The 20,970-nt window shown below is 37.9% G+C and overlaps 1 protein-coding gene across 1 annotated transcript in view; it reads right to left on the bottom strand.

Moving 5' to 3' along the window:
* The window catches only part of LOC138105187 (uncharacterized), an 88,470-nt gene extending 72,665 nt beyond the window's left edge, over positions 1 to 15,805 (bottom strand). Inside the window, exons 1-2 of the mRNA XM_069004891.1 lie at positions 15,770 to 15,805; positions 12,397 to 12,536 (exon numbers count right to left, since the gene is read on the bottom strand). Coding sequence (XP_068860992.1) covers positions 12,397 to 12,536; positions 15,770 to 15,805 — 176 coding nt within the window. The remainder of the gene's footprint in view (positions 1 to 12,396; positions 12,537 to 15,769) is intronic.
* Positions 15,806 to 20,970: the final 5,165 nt, after the last annotated feature.

The raw sequence follows: 20,970 nt of genomic DNA, 5'->3' as shown, positions 1-20,970 counted from the left end.
AATTATTGGGACAATCACTTAGGTTAAGTGTTTAGCCCAGAGGGCAGTATAAAATTTCATCAAAATTCAAACCATGCATAAATGATCTCAGACTGCAGTGTCTATTTATACCACACAACATGTTAGTCACATTTTTCACTGACGATTGAAAGTAATGATGAAGCAACTGATAAGGATGAAAGACTGAATATGTGCTATGCCACCCATGTATAATTCAGTTAGTGGCAAACATGGATTAGAAAGTATCCTGCAACAGCATGTGTTTTCCAACTGCCTGAGAAAAACTGTGAACTACTAACAAGGGAAAGGGGACAGCAATGAAACCAAAAATATTTCACACAAAAATAACACACAAATTAGCCAGGTAAAGAAGAGAGAGTTATTAAATCAGTGGGTTAGGGATCCAAAGACAATGAGAAATGCAAATGCAGATCAAAAGAACATTACAATTTTATATCTTTTAGGTTTGGTGTTTTCTAAAAAAAATATTACCGCTCTTTTAAATCCAGAGAAAAAAAGCAGTGGCAGTGGTAGTGAAAATGGTGTCATCTTTCTAAAGCTGAAATCTTCAAATTTCAGTGAACAAAATATGAGGAAAACTTCAGTGCAGAATCTCCATTTAGAGTGCAAAATACTGTCCTCAACCTCTAGGTAGAAATAGTCATAGTGGAAAAAACTTTACACTCCTTTTTCTAATTGAAAGCTTTGATTTTGTCATTCTGGAGAGAAGCTGTGAGTTAAGGATTAAGAAAAAGGTCTGTGATTTTTCATTTTAATCCTAAACAAAGACAGAATCTTTAGTTGATGACAACCAGTGAAACAGAATAACAGCTATGGTACATAATGTTATTCATCAGCTGATTAGGGATCACTCCACTGACTGTATCAGCTATGCTCAGACACCTGCTGCAGATTTTGTCTGAACTATTGGAACCAGCTCCATGCATTGACCTTCAGCTGAAGTTCTGTGGTTGTTAAATGATGAGTCCAAATTCCTTGTTTTGTTTTTCTATAAGCATCTAAGGTACTGCACAAACTAATAAAATTGTCAAGTCATGCTTCAGAGAGATTGTACTGCAGCATTGAAACTGCACAGTGAAGGATTAAACACAAAAGTAAGATGAAAACTATGTACAGGGCTGTGTTTTTTGTACAGAAACATGTTAGTCTCAGCAGATTCAGGTTATCATCACTCCAAGCAGAGCTAGGTGTTAATGATTTGGACCTGCCTTTTTGGGGAGGATGGGATTGGAGGAAAAACTTCACAGATATCCTGAGGAGTTATCTACAAGTAAAAGTCATGGGTTAAAGCTACACATGAGATGAGAAGTGATATCTGTGGTAGTAGGGTAACATCAGCAGAAGAGATGCCACTGAAGTGTGGAGGGAGGCTAAATGGCAGAGGACCTTACAAATGACTGGGAAAGATTATAGTATGACAGATGCCTCCCATGATAGCTAATTTAAATGCCATTAGGTGCATTATATTTCACATGCAGACAGTCTACATGGTGATGGAAAGTGTTACAGCAGGTTAGCATGAAAGTTTATGCTTCAGTCAAAGCAAATTGTTATCACTTCACTGGAAATGGCACTTGAACAGCTTACCTCAGCTGAGGATCTGCCCCTCTGTGTTATTGCAGCATTTGCTGTCTAGCAAAATACTCAGAGCAGATTCTAAAGGTAGTGGAAGTTAAGCAAGTTTCTGCTGACTCATTGCCCCCAAAAGAGAAATTATAACAAAGTTAATGAAAGTTCCAAGCATTATACAGTATTTTTAGTTCATTTTGCTCTTCTACACTTTCTGATTTTTTCCAAGTGGGTAACATTAAATAAAACATTTTTCCCAGTTAGCATTATTACATGTTATTATAATTACGTGTTTTACATTTAGTGTATTGTTGCTATTCTTCCAACGAAGTCTAGGAAAATGGCAGAATGAAGCCTGGAGTTACGTTATTTTGAGCTGATTTCCCTGTAACATTAGTAAACATTTTGATGCATCACATCACTAGTAGCACTATTCTCTCTTGTCTTCCCCCATTTAATGAAAATCTGTGAAATAAATGCTACAAGGCAGTAGTGCTGGCATGACAAATTCCGAGCCAATAAGTCTTGCAGTTGCCAAGATGTAAGCTCTGAAACTTGGCATTTGGCATTCAGAACTAGATAACCTCACTATAGTAACTACATTCACTGTATCTACAAGAGGGATGAATAAATCAACAATAATTGAACTACTAAAAGTGTCTAATTTCCAGAGTAGTGCTTCAAGCAACAACTGAAATTAAAAAACTGTTAAAACACAGCTACATACCCATACAATCTTGTCATGAATGCACTGAAGCAAAGGTTAACAAAAAAGAATGAATATGCATTCTTTGCTAAAAGTAGCGTTCCTTGATCTACAGTAGTGATGAACTGTATAAATGTCAGGTCTCGTCCAAGTCCCACAGAGCCTGGCATTCCCAGTAGCAAGAATTTTTTATTGTTCCTGTAACATTACTCAAAGTAGGGAAAAGGCTATTCCTGCTGCATGTGGAATGCAGTCCCTATTCTTGAAGCCTGGCAGTGTTTCCAAAGTTAGAAATGACCATAAACCCTTGAAATATTGTTGGTATCTCCAGGGCCTGATCCAAAGCCCAGTGAAGGCAAATGGGAAGATTCCACATGGCTGCAGTTTTGTGTGTTAAAATATTACTTCCCTTGCCACTTGATTTCATAGTTCAGAATTTCTCACATTGTCCACGCCATACCTCATTAAATTTGCCATCCACTCATCTTTTCTTCTACTGTTAATTTTTGTTAGAAAAATGCAGATCTGGAAATCTTTAGGACAATAACTAGCACAGTAGGTTAAATGGACTCAGTGCTTTAGAGAAACAGGATAGTCTAATAAACAGAGCTTTTAATGTAACACGTTTCCACACTAATACACAGGAGAGAACCTACCACTGGGACACCAGTCTGCTGTACGCCGCTTTGAAAACTGTCTCCTAGAATTAATTCAGACTGATTAGCATAGCATGGATGCATTCACCTGGGGAACTAACTAAAAATAATAGCCAATTTACAAATGAACTAGAGTAGGCTTTTTAATCTCCCATGACTCCACAGATCGGTGGCAGAGTCACATCTCTGTGACTGCCACACAGCTGGCGTTAAGCTTTTGGGGATACACAATCAAAAGGAATTGCTGGAAGGCACTGAGATGCTGGGTGGAGTCATTCCTTGGGCAACTGTTTGGACAGTCCTGCTACGAGGAAGCATATTTCCATCTAAAGCCACTAGATGTCCATTTGATTTCCAGGATCAGTTATTGACTTTCTTTCAGGACCACAAATCTGGAAATCCAGTATTTATTCAGTGTTAATCTTCAGGAAAAAATACAGGCATTCTGGGTTTTAAACCTTTACTTTATCATATCAGGTTTTTTTTCTGAAAGCTGAGGTGTAAGAGAGACACTACCACCAAGGAGATGCTGGTTTTTATAACTATCCCAGGGAAAACTGGAAAGTGTTTTTATGTGTTTATGAATATAAGGCATGTACAGATAGGGAAGTGTTTCTCCCTATGCACTGTGCAGGATGGTGAAATGCATGATAAACTGGACTGAATACATATCTTTCACCCTCTGACATTTTGTAGGTCGAACTCTGTATCTGATGTATGTATTTTTAGCGAGAAAGGCATATTCTAAGAGACAAGAGAATCCTTTAGTTCCTCAGAATTCCTGGCACATCTAAGGCTAAATTGAATATTTGTGGTATGAACATACATCCAAGTGTCTTTTAGAAGATGAGGATCATGATACAATGTTTAGAAACAGAAATTATTCCAACTTTGAAATACTATAACTTACCAAGCAACCAAAGATGCTCAAAGGCTCCTGTGCTACATTTAACTGAGATGCAAGGCAAATAAAAACAGACAGTTATCCAGCATAAAATGATACACATAATGGTTAAGGGTGGCATTGTTTCCTCTACATAAAGCAAGCTTCAAAGGGAAAAGTAATTTTTGGATTAATGGGCAAACAATGCAGAACAAATTACATTAGTAGTTAGTTAAAAGCTCTGTAAAATAGCTTGCCCTCTATTTCTGAGTAATGGGACTGATGAAGGAATGGGATTTTTTTTTCCATCCTCAACTCTCTTCCCCTGCAGTGGTTTAGACTGGAGAATTAACAGCCGGGAAGAACATCTCTTCACATTGTGAGAAAGACATAGCATTCAGTACAGCTGCAAGAAAGAATAGCTGAACCAGGAGTTTCACCACTGTTAATTCCACAAAACAGTCTGGCATGTTTTCAGTCATTAGCCCTCAGCAGATACCTAAACCAAAAACTGGGATAAATCTAGATACCAGGCTGAAAAGCTTATGAAGACAAAGTACACCAGAGGATTACCTACTCTGTTTAAAAACTAAGTTCAAGACAGTGATTCACACTGTCATAAGAATTAAGCATGGCGACTGTAAATTCCTCACTGGCTGGACTTCCTCTTAAATCACAGGGCAGATAGATGGCATTTTATTCAGAATTTTGTAACCAGACTCCCAAACCTGGCAGTTTGATTTGAATATTCAGATCCAAGGCCAGGCAAATGGCAGATCCTCTCTGTTGTCTCTGATTCACCTTCCTCATCTCCACCCTACCCAAATTTGACTTTGCCAGAGAGGGAGATACTGTATTTTTACCCAAAGAAGGACAAAATAAAACACAAGAAATATTGGTTCCACTAGGTGATTGAGGAGGAGCATGTTGACTGTCATCCACACTTTTATCATCAGCTCTGAAATAAGAAACAAGAGTCACAGTAAACAAGGCCCACATTTGCCCAAAGTTTTCTGCTCTTTTCAGCTTCACCATCACAGCTTCTTGTTCCCACCCTTTGTGAAGCATCTCAGTTTGTACTGAAAACCTGTAAAAGCAGAAACCCTGCTAACTTCTCTGGCTGTTTTGTCACACATCACTGTATATTTAATAATAATTATGCCTCTGCAGAGGTATTTTATTCTGATAAAATCAGAACTATCCCACTAGGATCTTCAGCTACTTATTCATTTTGCTACAGGCTACAACAGAAAGACTTAGAGAATTTACTGAAATAACAAAGTCATTTTACATACATATGGTCTATGCTTCTGTGCCACAGCAGTGACAGATAAAAAGCAGCAATCTATCATATTTTTCTCTCCACACTGTATTCAATAGGATCCAAAGTGTGGTACCTATTTTGCTGCTAATGCACATGTATAACTCCCACTTATTTACTGTAGTGCCCTGAAGATGTGACAGTTAGCTATGTAATGCACTTATTATTTTTATTCATTCTATTCATTAGAGATGACCATGTATGGCACACTTACAGCTTTGCTTTTCTCCACTAGTCATCAGTAATGTCATCTTTTCTAGCTCATGAAAACAAAATGTTTATTAAATGACAAACAACAACCACCTCTCTCCTGACTCCACATTTCACAGCCAGTTTCCCAAGTCTTCTACTCTCCTATGAGTCTGAACAAACCAAAGGGCAATTCAGCTAGGTCAAAAAGTGCTTTTGTGCTGAGCAGGAATCCAAGCTGAATTGTGTGAAATGCCTGTGAGAGAGAAAAGCTGGCTGTGCTCTCTAGAAGGTATTTTGACTGCACTCATGGCAAAGGCTCCAACAACATTGTGAGTACACATTGCTTGGTAACTGGAGACTCAGCATTCCCCATATTTAAGAAGATAAATTAGCAATTTATTGTCAAAGAGCTGCATGGTAGTCATACACAGTTTTCCCCCTACTATTACCAAATTTGGACCATATTTTTTTACTTTTACCAGACAAGAATTCTCTAAGATGGAGGAAACAAGCAGAAAGTGTGTTTTGGCAGGCAATTATAAATGCACAATCCTGGAGAGGTCTAGGTCAAACTGTGAACTGCTCCAGCACTAGGGAGCATCTTCCCTGCTCTTTCAGCCCCATTACTCATAATCAGATGGCAAGTACACAATTCCCTTGACAAGATCTCCAGGAAAACTTTGTGTTTGTACTGAAGTTGCTCCATGACTGAGCTCACTACTCGTTTCTGCTCAAGAATGTTAATGCCAGCAGAAAAGAAAAAAAAGGAACACCAACCAAACAGACCAACATCTCCCTTAGGTAAGTGTAATTGTAACTGATCAGTCACTGATGACTCTCAACTGACACTCTCAACTGATTTTTTCTATCACTAATTTCTCTTCTCAATTGCTAGAGGCCCTCTCTCAGCTGGTGGAGTTCTGCAGGTCTGGAACCTGCAGGAGGAAAGACATTGCCTCCCAACTCTTTCCCTCACCCTGAACATAAAAATAAAATTATAGTAATGTATAATTGCATTGAAGTCCATAGGTAACTGCAATAGCACATGTTTTCCATCACCGTAAGAATATCAAACCCTGGCAAAATTAAGAGTGTGCATAGATATTGGAGGGCTTTGCAAAAGATTCCCAGAGAAAACAGTTCTTAGCAAAGGCTCATGTTTCATGTATTTTCAATCCTTAGAAGTTTGTTTCCCATCTTTCTTCCCACCAGTTAAGATTAATTTTAAAATAAATTTTTGTTGATTTCAAATTTGTTTCCAAACACTTTATTTCTCATTCAATTTTCATTGGCAAAATTTTACCACAATGAACCAGAACAGGGAAATAATTCTTCCATTGCACAAGAGAAAAAAGAAATGAAATCTCTGAATATGTGCAGTTCATTGGAATTTGCCCAATTAAGAATTACAGTATATAATAAAAGAAGAAACTGACAGCTTCAGAAAAATTAGAGTGCATAGGAAAGATGCCATAGTCATATTAAATGATTTGTCCATAGAATTATTTTCCAAAAAGTAAACTTCTCCTCTAACAGAAAAATCATCCGTGAAACCAAGACTAAAGCAAAAAGTCCACAGAAATATGTACTGGTCTGCTGTAAAACTCAATCCTCAAAGATTTGAGAACATGTACCAAAGTAAACACCACGTTAAAAAAAACCCAAACCAAAACAAAAACATGAGTTATGTACTGCTGAGACTTGCCTACAAAAAAAAGTCCCACAAAAATTCCAGAATCAGGGAATTGTGCTCACACAACTAAATAACATGTGAAAGATTTGAAAGCATTCAAAGAAAACAGTGGGACTTCTGATTTCTCCTAAGAGTTCAAGCTTGGCCTGCCTTTATTTATATTTCAAAATGGCATTAGAAACAATGAAACAGGGTTTAGGTGGACTATCAGAAGTTAGTGAGAAATTTTTAAAAGATTAACACTTTTTAAAGAAAGCAATAAGGGGTTATTCTGCTTTTCACAAAGGAAGTTGAATGTCTGCTCTTAATGGCAATATCTTATATATGGCGCATGAAAGAGATCCTACAAGAGCAGCTATAAAAAACTGGTAAAATTTGACCTTTGATTTTAGGTAAATGTTACATATTTGAATAAAAGGTTGCATTTATAGGCAGCCACAGAATTCTTTTTTTTTTTTTTTTTTTTTTTTTTTTTTTTTTACTTTAGGAAAGCTCAAGGGACAATCCAGGGAAATTTTTTAATAGGCAACACTAATTTTGAACAAATTCAAAACATTCAGACAAGGATTTTCCTCTAACATAGGATTCATCACCCTCCTAACTTGGTATAAATTCAATCTGTTCTATTTGTATGACATAAACAACAAGCAGTTTCACAGGAATGAGGCAAACCATATGTGAAGGTGTTTTAGAAAGCACAACAGGGAATACACCAAGCAAAGAAGCATCTGCATTTATTTCAATGTCAAATCACATGTGTATTATAAAGGGAAAGTTTATTGTCTTTATATAAAAAACAAATTTACTATATTGTGCTTTTTACAGTTAACTCTTCCTGCCCCTCAGTATCCTTCTCAAGCTGGAAGAAAAAAAATAATAAAAATCATGAAGTCTACAGGGGCTGAGCCAGGTTTGTAAAGGGGTTCAACCTTGTTCACCCTACCCAGGCTGTCACATGCCGCCAAGAGCCTATTTTGTCCTCACCCTCTGCTTGCTACCTCTCTTGTACAAGGGCTGCATCTGCTTCTGACGGGTGTATGTGAGAACCAAAGCCTGGCCCAATGCCTTGGATTCCAGAAATGCAAGAATGGGACTCTAGATAGGATTTATTTCTGATTGATGCCTGTGTGAAGTGGGACACCAGCCTGTTTCCTTCATCAAGATGCTGTCTGGTCCTGCACTGGTGCTGGACTGACCAGCCTGCAACCAAGCCACCCTGAGCAACACATGGCACTGCTGCGTGGGGCACTGGGTACTCCCCCACAAAAGGCAGTGCCCTACAGTTAATTGGTTTTATAGAAGTTGGCCAGAGTCAGCTTAACACATTTGGAGTTGAAGAGAAAATATTTCAAAGCAGCATTTAGCCTGGGTATGAGCTACAGGCACGTTGTTAAAAAGCTAATTACATGGAGACAAAGGATGATCGTTACTTTTATATTAGTGTGTAATATTAACCCTTGAGAGCTGTGTTTGATGATAAGTCGTTGGCAATTGAAACTGCTAGTATTTATATCTAAACTCAAGCCTGAAGATTCAAAAAGTCACAGAAAGTGTATATGTCATTATCTTTTTTTGTATTAAGAAAAGGGAGGTTCTTGAAGTCTTGAGTCTTTTTCACATCTCCTCTAGAACTATACATAAAAAGCAATGTTAAAGCATTGAAGCGTTGAAATTATTTCTCACATCTGGTTTTTTATGCATGTTCAGGAAATCTGGCTTTACAGTGACAAATAGTCATGAAGAACATTTTTTTTCCTCAAATTTTGCTAGTTTCAGGGAATAGAAGAAGAGAGCTAGAGAGCTTCTGACAGCAGGTTTTGGGCTGCAAAGTCAAAATTCCTCCAAACTTTCCTCCTTTTCTCTCAAGGTTACAGATCTCACCCGTACTATTCAGACAATAGTCACAAATGATATTGATCTTCTGTTGCAGGTTGCACAGGCTTTTAGCTCCAGGAACTTAAATCTCAGAGAATGGAGGTTCAGCGATGCTGTGGTGCAAGGCAAGGTCCTGGGGTGGGCTCTCCAGGAAGGTGAGCAAAGCACTTGGTGAGCCTCCAGCATCTACCAGGCTGTGACTGCAGCTGACCACCTCAGCAGCACGGATGGCCCTGCAATATGTGAGCACATTTGTCTGTTGTCTTAACCTCTTTGCCCTCACCTTATCTTTCAGATTCATCCTCCTCAGCCTCAGCTGACTGGACCCAAGCAAAAGCTTGCTGCTCTCAGCAAGGCTGTGCGTGGGCACAGTGGGAGAATCACTCGTGTAGGCTGCAAGATCGAAGCTGAAGCCTGTGGGCTTCTGCAGCCAAAATGATCTTTTTATTACATATGTGTATAATGCCCACTGTAAGGAGGTTTGACTATGGCCTACGGATGTGAGACACCACTGTCAAATTAATATGAATGGAAAAGGACAAGCATGCTATAGCAATGGAAACAAAACAAAACAAAAAAAAATCACAATTATCAGAAAAATATTTGTGATCACAAAAGAATATCTTGTTCGTACTCACCAATCTCCCCTTTGGCAAGCCTTAAAAGAGAAGAGAATATGAGAGAAAGAAAAGAAGAGAGAAAAATCATGGGGAGAGGCAAGGAGTGGGGGGGGAAGAGAGAGACTTAGACAGTGGATACTTTTAACTTGTCACAGTACAACACTAGCTTTTAATTAATACAGGGTATGTACAACTTTGAAGACTGTTGGTCATGCAGTATTTTATGATAAATACATTTTATGGGATTTTTTTTTTAAGAGGATTTTGTAAAATAACCTAGCCCAATAAATGATTTACCAGCTGCAATAAAAGATCAAGGAAATTGCTCAGATTGCATCTTGGAGCATCTAAAACTCTGAAGTTTATGGAGATCTAAGCTGCCCCCAGATCTACAGTGCTATTAAAAATTTTTGTAGTAGCTAATTATCTTGCATTGCATTTTTTAAAAGGTAGCAATTGTAGTAGAGAGGAAGGTCTGGAAACAGACAAAGAGGAGTTGATGTCCTTTGATGGAGAAAATAAGACAGAAGGAAAGGAGGAGAGAGACAGAAGTGAACAACAATTGGAACATCATGCTGGTATAGTAACAAATGGAATTAACAACTCACAAGGTATCAGATTTCTGGGGAAATTACCTGCATTAACTCTATATTTTAAAAATATATTATTAAGGACACATTCTTTACATGGCATGCTATGTGTAATACCTATATTACTTGACCAAGAGTGGAGTAATTTGATTTTCCTATTTTTTTTTTCTTTATGATAAATATGATGACCACAAGTGAAGCAGAAAGCAAAGAGATTCCCTCCCTCTAAATTCTGTTTTGTTCTAACCTCATGGGACCTGAACATAACAAATAAGTAAATAAAGCAAGAACTGGTCCTTATTTCCAACAGGATGACAGATACAGTAAATAGAATGGCATATTGAAATAACAAGATGATGGCCTCACCTAGGACAGGCAGCACCCTGACACATGCCTTGTTTCCTTTGTTTTGTACCAGGAAGATCTGGTTCATGCCCTGTAAATTCCTGTGCTTGAATATAACTCTGCCTGCCCTGGCAAATTCAGCGTCCCTGCAGGCATGGGGCTCAGGGACAGCTGAGCTGCCTAAGAAAGGACAAAGAAAATAAATAGAAAAGGAAATGGAAGAGAAAGCAGTAATTTTTTCGTCTTTCCCAAATCAGAAGGCAAGGTGCATGGCAACTGAGACAAGAGCCTGTCCCCTCTGCTCCTCCAGATACCTTGTGCAATCACAAAGGCCATGGGCTTGAAAGCCTGGGACCAGGCTGATATGGGTGGAACTGGGCCCCTTTCCCAACACTTTCAAGCTGCACAACTTTGGAAAGAATAAAGGATCAATGCTGCTGACTTTAAAGGTAGACAGAACCACAGAATGGTTTGTGTTAGGAGGGACCTTAAAAGCCATTTAGTTGCAAACCTTCTGCCATGAGCAAGGACACCTTCCACCAGAGAGTTCAGGGCTCCATCCAACCTGGCCTTGAACGTTTCCAGGGATGGGGCAAATACAATTAAATATTAATTTTATCACTGTAACTCTACAAGACACGGAAGAGAGAAAGTGAAGTTCACCACTACAGAAAGCAAGCACCTTGAGATAGATAATTGATGATAATTTGTTTAATTTTATTTGAAAATTGAGGTAGGTAAAATGAAACAGTGGGAGCTGGCAAGGATATTTGGATGAGCACTGCTACTCTAAAATATATTCTTATATTATGGCCAGGATGGGGGAGTCCTTAATTGTCCAAAATAACCATAATTAATTCAGCAGAATTATGAAAGCCTAATTATATGAGTGTGTGTTATTTTTCTACCTGATTTCTGCCTTCTGCAGCACTCAGGGTCAATCACCTCTAGAGCTGAATGCAGATTACTACAGGGAAAATGCACTCTGTGTCTGTAAGGTCTTTACCTGACTTCCTGCCAATTTTAAAGGCACCAAGTGAATGTGGCAAGTGAGAGCAGGGCACAGACAGCACTAGTGAGGTTGAACGCTGCTTGGCTTGCCCGTGAGATAATCCTGTCTCATGTTTTGATAGGGAAGTAATTTAAAACTAAATTTTCACATACATACACCCTATTCTGATGTTTGTTTTCTGGATGCTTCATTTGAAACTCTAGGGGCTGATTTGCAGAAGATCATGGGTGCCAGAAGTGTACACCTGGGTTTTGAATATTCAAAGCACAATAGGGAGCTATATGAAATATTATCAGATCATTTCATTTAGTGCAGGATTGGGTCTTCATTGTTTTTTACTAATTACAAATAACTGTCCAACTTTTGCAATTACCTAGATGAAATTCCAGGAAATATAATTATAAGTAAATGAAAAGATTTCATTTTGATGTAGCCTTTTTAATTTCACTTTAATTTATCTATTCATTTTAATTCATTCCCCATATGTGTATTTTATTACAGAGAACAGTAATAATATTTAAAGTAACATCCAGAAAAGGTAGTGTATTGCTCTTACGATGCTGAAAAGATTATGGTAGAAATCATCCTGCCTTTATTTCCGTGACACAGCTTCTCAAAGCAATGCAGCAATGTCAAAATTGCATTCTCAGACAAAAAGTGCTTCCAATTTTTTTAACTTAACTTCAATCATAAATAATACTAAGAAGTCAAAGAAAATCCATGGGGGTTTTTTGGTTTGGGTTTTTTTTTTTTTTTTTTGTTTGTTTGTTTTGGGGTTGTTTTTTTTTTAGCCTAATAACTTTCATCTAAATGTAGGTACCTCTGTACCTACATACACATATAGCACATATAATACACATATAGCAAGACAAACTTTTGGATTGTGAAACTATTTGATGCTGAGATCACTTACCACACAGAAAAGGTATATTTCTCCAAGTCTTCCAAATAAAAATTGCTCTCTGTGGATGTTTTCCCTTCTTCTCGGTTGTCATTGTTCTCAGGACCTGATTTTTCTTCATAACATTGGGCAGGTGGGTTATTCCAGCTGACCTTTAAATGAAAAGAAGAAACAAATTAGAATACTAAGGTAATTGGCTGGACACAACCAGCAAAGTAAGAGGTGCTGGCTTCTCTGAATTCTAGCTCTGTTTTCACTCTATAACAAATGTGGGAACCAGCAGTGGCAAAGTTGGCTCAAAACACTTTGAATAGACTAGCCTATTTCAGTTGGAAGGGACCTACAACAAACATCTGTGTTCCAATTCGGGGCTGACCAAAAGTTAAAGCATGCTGTTAAGAACATTGTCCAAATGCCTCTTAAACACTGACAGACAGGCTGGGGGCATCAACCACCTCTCTAAGAAACCTGTTCCAGGCTTTTGGCCACCCTCTAAATAAAAAATTGCTTCCTGCTGTCTAGTCTGAACCTCCCCTGATGCATGTCCTATCACTGGAGACCAGCAAGAAGACCTCAGCACCTCCTTTTCCACTTTCCCTCCCCATGAAGCTGTAGAGAACAACAAGGTTCCCCTGAGACTACTTTTCTCCAAGCTAGACAAGTCCTCAGCCACTCCTGACAGGACATGCCTTCCAGCCCCGTATTTTCCCCTCCTCTGGACACATCCAAAGGTTTACAACCTTCTAAAATCCTGGGGCCTGGAGCTGCACACAGAATATTTTTCTGTGAATTGATTTATGGTCCTATAAGGCTGTGGTTTGACAAACCCTCTCAAGGAGATGCAAGCTCACAGTGATACCAACAGTCAGTCAGTCTTCCTACATGTGCTAGTTTTTCCTGTGTTGCACACCACAATCCATCAGTGCAAAAATCTGGATATGTACATAGTAAGCCATATGGAGGGAACTGATCTGGGAATGGAACTAATACTGTTTGGCTTCTCTTTTTTTTCTTTTTCTTTAATTAACTGTGTTAGCTCTCAGCTGGACCCATTCTTATCCAGGCCACCCTGCCCTGCATAAAGGAGAGGGACAGTACTGTATCTTTCAGTGCTGGTGATAGTTTAAATAAACTACCCTTTGAGCTACAAAGTAGAGAATCCTGATCTGTGCTCATCCCTGGAATAACATCTTTGCATGCACAGGGTCTGATTCAGCACTGGCATCACCTCTCTGAATTGATTGCCAGATTCCCTGGATGTCTGGCATTATCACCCCTGGACAGAAAGCCAAACATCACTTCCACCAAGAGACACAATGAAGTTGTAATTTACCAGACAAACATCTGCAGGTGACTGCAACAAAGATATCTATTAATACCTTCCCAGGCACAAAACCAAACTCTAAAGGGTTTGTTAACATTTAGTGAACAAGTCCAGAGAGGACAAGGGGATGGATGCATTGTTGCAGTCACATCACTTTACTCTTTGTTAATTAGGAAAACTGCAAAGATTTTTTTTTTTTTTTTTGACTCTGTAAACCATTCTGCTCTAAAAGGTAAATTTGTATTCTGAATCTTGGATTACACAGATCTCATGCACATTTTGAATTTCAGCCACATGACTGTCCAGCCTTATTCCCTAGAAGTCAAGGTTTCAGAATGGGTAGTGTGTGCAAGGTACCTTTCTTGCACTGACATTGTCTCCATGAAACTATTCCTGTGCAAAGCAGATGTAAAGACATTATTTGGGACACAAATCCCAAAGGTGTTAAAGAGTATTACGAGTTAATTTCTCTGAGACTGTGTTTGCTTTTTTCTGAGGTACAAAAAGCAGAAACTAGTCATCTGCATGAGGATGGCATTATAACCACAGAATATATTTTACTTCTCTGAGAAATCACTGACCATGAGCATTCTCTCTTTTATTGCTCCATTCAATATCGTAATAGATGCAGTGGTTTGCACACTCATTACAAAAAAGGTTAAGTTGTTGCTAATGCCCACCACTCAGAATACACTCAGTGAGAGACCATTAGCAACTCTAACATAGATGAATTTGGGGGCAGGGAGGGCAAAGCAGAGACATCCCCAAAAAGTTGAGATCAGACTCAAAGATCTTTCTGATTCCTTTTACTACAAGAAACCCCATAAATTTAAAATATCTGTTTACAAAATAAAGGGACTTTTGAGGAGAATAAACCAATACGTGTACTTCTGTACACATTGGACTCCTTGAGTCTTTTCTTTACATTTGTTATTGTTTCCTATATATGATTGTTAAGCAAAATTATTTTAGAAGATGGTATCCAGAGACACAAGTAGACCCAAATCATAGAAATCAGGCCAAATGCCCAAATCTTGAACATGCTAAAACAAGTCTCTCTCTGAACATTAGGGTACACTCATCCCATTAAAACTGAGGGGCCCTCACAACCTCTGAAAGCAGATTTCACATGCTCACATTTCTTTTGTGCAGAAGATTCTCGTAAGAGGCTCAGTTCAGAAATCTATTCAAACATGTCAATAACTGTAAGCTTGTGAGTCATTTCACTGAGTCCAAAGGGACTAGACAGTGCTGAATTACCCATGGATTTATGCACCTCGCTGAAACCAGGTCACTTTAATGTGGCTTTGAGAGCCACCCACAACTGAGGTTCCTATAAGACCATGGCATTTTGTTCAAAGGCATTGTGTTATTATGGGATTGTAGGAAATGAATTTCACTCTGCCACTCCCATGGGTTGGGTCGGGTTGCTTTGCCCATTACACCCTCTCCATTGGTCCTTAAATCATCCTTCCTGTAGATATATGGCTAAACACACACACGCATGCACACCTCAGTCTGCATCTACATTTATATGTAACTCTGTTTTCTTCAAGTTATCATTACCTTCCTGAAAAAGCAAATCACTTGGAAACTTAGACATTGAAAAGACAGGGAATTTCCAGTTGGCCAATCTGGTTTTGCTCACAAAATATAGATCATCACCCTACTGAAGTTAAAAGGTGCAATTATAATCCCCAGCCATTGAGTATTTGTGCTACACTACACAAGTCTGTGGGTACTCTGACTACTGTGGTGATTTTTTTCCTATGGGCAATTAAAAGCATTAAAAATGCTTCAGAGTATATCTAGAACAGGGTGAGACAAATTACCAGAATGATTAATTTGAATATTCATGCTTGCAGTTCATTCACCGCAGCCACGCTGATTTAAGGATAGAAGTGGAGCAACACTTACAGAGAAAAAATTGCAACTGTCATTGGAAAATACCTAATTTAATAATACAGTGCAGGGAGAAGCAATTTTTAGGAATACAGAGTCTTCTTTGTGTCTTAGTTCTCAGGATTTACATTAAATCTGAAAGGTTCGGTAGAATCTCACCCAGAAAGCGTTGTCATGTTGCAGATAAAATTCCATGGTAACTTGCACTGATGACACAGTATTTGTCCACAAATTAATGATGTCCTTGACCAGGATACTACAAATACCTATACTAAAAGCTTCTGATGGTAGAGGTCTTCTGCACACATACACGAGAGCTTGAAGCTTATGGATGCTTAGGAAACCTATCTCGTGCTTACACATCACTGAAATAATATTATCCAGCAGCTTGATCAAGCTTCTGTTGTTCAATTACTCAGTGGGCTTTTCTACTACTCCCTTGAAGTTTCATTGCTGGAGAGATTAGCTCCCTACAGACCTACACGGGAGACAGCAATACACCTGGACATGTGAAGCCTTATTGTGGCTATAAAAAATTCACAGGGATAGATTAAAAAAGCACAACAACCTCAGCAAGCAAGCCCACAAATCATTCTCAAATGGCATATGTAGAAGCTCCAATGGCTTCTCTGTGAGCTTTAAGTGAGATGGTGATGTTCATATCAAGACCAGTACCTTGTGATGTTGTCCTTGGACTTCCTTCAGCCAAAATGAACCACAGTGATTGTCTGCACTGCTGTGGCAATCTTGCCAATCATCTGTAATTTTAAAAAAAAAACCAAACATAAATTATTTTTATATTGGCACATAAGATAAAGTTCTGGAAAGGAAGCAGCTGGGTTTTGGTCCCTCTCCCAACAAGATCCTGACTGACTTCAGGCTGATCATTTTTCCTCCTCCATCTGGGTTATAAATAGGTGGCTATTTCTCTCCTGATTTCCGAAAGTGTCAGTATGATAAATGCAGAGATCTGTGGTGTTGGAAATAACAATTGCATAGACATAAAATGGGGGGAAAAGTAAAAATAAAGAAAGAATAGAAGACACAAGAAGAATTACTGGAAGCATTCTTCAGAAGACAGAAGGTTAATCTTCTTATATGGGCAGAGCTGTGGATCAAGAATGAGGCACAGAGACACAAAGTTCTCAAATAAACTTTGCTTAGAAAACACAATTCACATGTCCCTCAAGCTCCTGAAAAGCAGTGACCTGTGGAATGAACAAAAATGTACTCCCACATCACAGCAAGCAGTGGTGTGGCAGAAATAAAGGTCTATATTACCCTTTTTAATGTATGACACATGGAGGATAAACCAAAAACACACTTAATAATGATTTCAAGTTTTTTCCTTTTAAGTTGAGTTCCACGTAGTAGAAGACAGTCAAGTGTATTTAAAATCATAGTACTGGTAGGATCTGCTCTTAGGTGTTACAGAGGATGATACACAAGATATGCATATACAATGTCACAGTTTTAGGCCTGTGTATTTGTGTGCACACCCATGGATATCTTTCTTACTTTCTACATATATATACACACAGGTACAGGTTGAGCATTCATAGTGATGGAGGGATTTACAGGTATTTACATCATCTGGGGTGAAAGAAGAGGTCTACTGAAATCAGTGAAACAGCATAAAATGCAGCTGCTGGGTATGTCACGTGTGTTGCACACATGCTGTTCAAACTGTGTCTACGTATTTCGTGTATGGGATACACATATGGACCCATAAACATACATTAAAATATAAATATACCTTTGTAAAGATGGTTCCTGTGGTTTTCTTTGTTTAATTTTTCTTCTTCTCCTCCCCCCCCCCCCCCCCCCCCCAGTATACAAAAATGGGTTTCCAAACAGTCTTGCTGAAATGATGAATATTTTAACAATGTTTTTGGAGTCAAAGGAACAAAGCAGTAATTATCTTGGCAAAAATAATGGGACAATAAAAAGAATAAAGAAAACAATAATATTCTACATTTAAGAAATGGGAGGGAGAAGGAACTCAAGTCTGTTATTTAATTATGACAAGCTCTTTTTATATTTTATTTGTAAGGCTCTGAATGCTCTTTTCTTTCTATACCAGTGAGCTCATTACTTTAATTCCTCATAGATTTCTCTGAACAATTTTTGCTAAGTAAAAACACAGTGTAATTCTTCAATGGCTGTAATAGTAAGAAGCTGCTCAAATTAAAGATCAATAAAAAGTACAGAAAAAATCTGTATGGAAATAAATAAATAAAAGAGGAGATGGGAAATGCCTGCAATTAGACAGGATGAAAAATCTAAAAAGACATTAAATTTAGTTGTAATACATTTCCCATTCTTTTCTTCATGAAAATTACTACTGAAGTGGTTTTTTTTCCTGTAATTTAAATGTTAAGCTGCCAGATGTGTGTCTCATGCTTGAAGAGTTGAAGCTTTGCATTATTTAGCATATTAAGATTCACAGAATTTAAAAAAGGGCTCCTTTATTGCCTGGAGGTTCTAATTAAGTAAACCTTAGCCTGGTACATTTAAAACTTGCAATACAAGAGATTTTACTTCCTTTTTTTTCTCAGTAGCCAAATCTCATCAATATAATAAATATGGAAAATACTTAAGATGATACAATTTTTCTTTGGCTTGAGGAATTAAACCTATCTATTATTTTAAGAAGTTTTTAATAGAGGCCAGCAATCAGAAAGACATTTAAAGACTCCAGTCTGCTTTTTAATCATAGGAGTTGCTCTTACTTAGAGGGGGGAGGAGGGAATGCGTCTTATAAAACTGAGCTGTATAGAAATTGTTTCTTCCACATGCAAAAAACAAAGCAGTTCTGAGAAACAATGACCACATAGTTCTTTATTATTAAATTGCATTTTACTTTTTTATAACTTTTTATAATTGACCACAGAAAACTAATAAAGCATTAATTAGCTGTGCTATCAGCAATTTATTCATTGAAGGAGTGGGATTGCTGCATCAGAAACTGTAATAGCATAGAAATTCCTTTGACATACAGTACCCATAAATCATACCTTAAATACAGTTATTTTTGCCATTTTAGAAAATGTCAAAGGTGTCAACTTTGTCCAAATATAACACTTAGCAGTGACTATTTTAGTAAATTGACTCAAAATACATTTTGTTCCCTGACAGGGGAACATAATATCATTCATGATAAAAATCAACAATTTGAGGAGGAGAAAACAATACCAAGAAAGGATGATCAAAGACAGGTATCATAGCTGTGATAAAGGCACAGTGGAAGATGTAGACTCTCTGTTAATAGGTTTATTTGGGAGTCAAGAAACATATGCATAAAAGCAGGAAAATATGATTACACCAGGGCATGGAAAAGACAGTAAGATTCTTAATCCAAAGTTATAAATCTGTGATCAGCTATTAACAAGAAATCCAGCAGAATAATTTAAGTGTCTACATTCTTATAAGACAAATAGGAAAAATAGGGTGGCATTTTTTCCCACCCTTGTGGAATGGGCATGACAATAGTAATGTCTGGATTTGGAAAATCATGGCAGTATGAAGGTTATTTCCAGACCTTGACAATGCTGAGAGTAGTCATTTCTGGGTGGTATTAAGCCCCAACCAAATAGTTTAGATACCAAGGTATACAAAGAAAGGGTTACCCATACAAAATCCCTGAGTTCCACTGGCACCTATGTTTTTAAAATACCATGGAGAGATGTTGGAAACAAAAACATTATTGCTACCCTGTTACCTTTTTCCACAACGGCCTTCTCAAGGCAATAGCCAAGCATAATAGCATGACCTTTAAAATTAGAGAGTATCTTACTGCTTCCTAACCCTTGCAGAATAAAACTTAATCATTTTTTACCCTCTGCATTCAGTCTGGAAGTTGTCATGTTTGGTTATGTATTCTGTAATAAGTACTGTGGTGCAACAGGAGTCAACCGGTAGAATGAAACCAAGGGCTGGGGGGACACCACTGAACAGTGGGGACCCCACTGTGTGTTGAAGACTTCATGTCAGACCAGGTTTTTGGTCTGGTCCTAGTAACTGATGGCCCATTAATACCTGATACACACATCTGAAGCACATCCCCTTGCTCAGCTTCACCCTAAATGCATATAGGGCTGATAATGTGAAATATTTATTATTTATGTATGGGGGGCATGGGGAGTCTAAAAGATTTTTTTTAAATATGGACAAAAAGAAATAGCACAGCTAGGAAATTACCTTACAGATTTTTGATGGGAACTACTTCTGATTTATACTGGGCCAAAGAAGAGAGGGAAAGTGCAGTCCCTTCTGATAGCTGCAATCTCTCTTTAAGTCAGTAGGAAAGGACTTTAGAGTGGTGCAATCCAAGAGTAGAGCAAGAGACAAAGAAATCACCACAGCAGGGACAGAAGATAAGATGAAGATCCTATTTGGACTCCCTTCCTAGTAATGTACTATCCTGTGGGAAATCAAATAGCATGGCAAGAGTTGGAAAATTGAAGAGTTTGGATTTTGTGGCTTTCAGAACTGTTAGTGGGATCTGAATTTGATCCTAATTGGAAAAATCAATGTAATCCTTTATTTAGTCCTGCTCAGGGAAGGAAAAGACCAGCAGAGAAAGAGAAGGTTCAGCCATATGAGGCTCTGCCTCTGGGGCTCTACCTGTATTAAAAAATGAGGCGTAAGCAATCTTCATTTTAAAACATCATTTTGTTTCCTTTAAAGTGGCACCCATGAGGAATTATCCATGAGAACAGCTTTATTTTTTTTGTTTAGGTAATTATTTTTGCATCTGCATACAAACGTTATGCAGAAGCAAACAGCACCTCAGAAGGAAAAGAACCTCATTGAGGTATAAAGAGAAATATTACAATGAAGATTCACTGGTTTTCATAAAATTGTTTCAGAAGTGCTTGTGAGCATAAATATAATCCTCTCAACAAAACTATTTGTCACTTATATAAGCACATTTTAGCAAATGTAAAGCCTCCTCTCCAAAGGTAATGATAAAATTAGAATGAAGCTGTTTCTGTTTTATTTTGTTATGGAAGTAACATCTTAATAAGTTCTGAAAACAGTTTTGAGTGTTATCTGGTGCTACTGTAATAAGCACCTTGGTTAGCCTGATGCCATCTTAGTTTAGATATTATACTGAAGCTTTGCTCTGACAGAAATGTCTTTTGATGTCACAAAAGGACACTTCCCAACGTTTAACATTTTTCCACAGATGAAGGAAGGTTGTTGAATTTGAGATCTTAAATATGAACAATATTTAACGTGTTATTTTCAATACTCAGTTTGTTTTAGAAGACAGACATCAAGCAAAAGACTCCTTCTGAGCTGAAAATCTGAAGAAGATTTGAAAGTAGGAGCTAAAACTTGATCCTAGGTGCACC

Source organism: Aphelocoma coerulescens, chromosome 2 (genome assembly GCF_041296385.1).
Source record: "Aphelocoma coerulescens isolate FSJ_1873_10779 chromosome 2, UR_Acoe_1.0, whole genome shotgun sequence".
Classification (NCBI taxonomy): domain Eukaryota; kingdom Metazoa; phylum Chordata; class Aves; order Passeriformes; family Corvidae; genus Aphelocoma; species Aphelocoma coerulescens.
The sequence above is the reverse complement of the archived record's forward strand: the minus strand, read 5'-3'. Positions and strand labels throughout refer to the sequence as shown.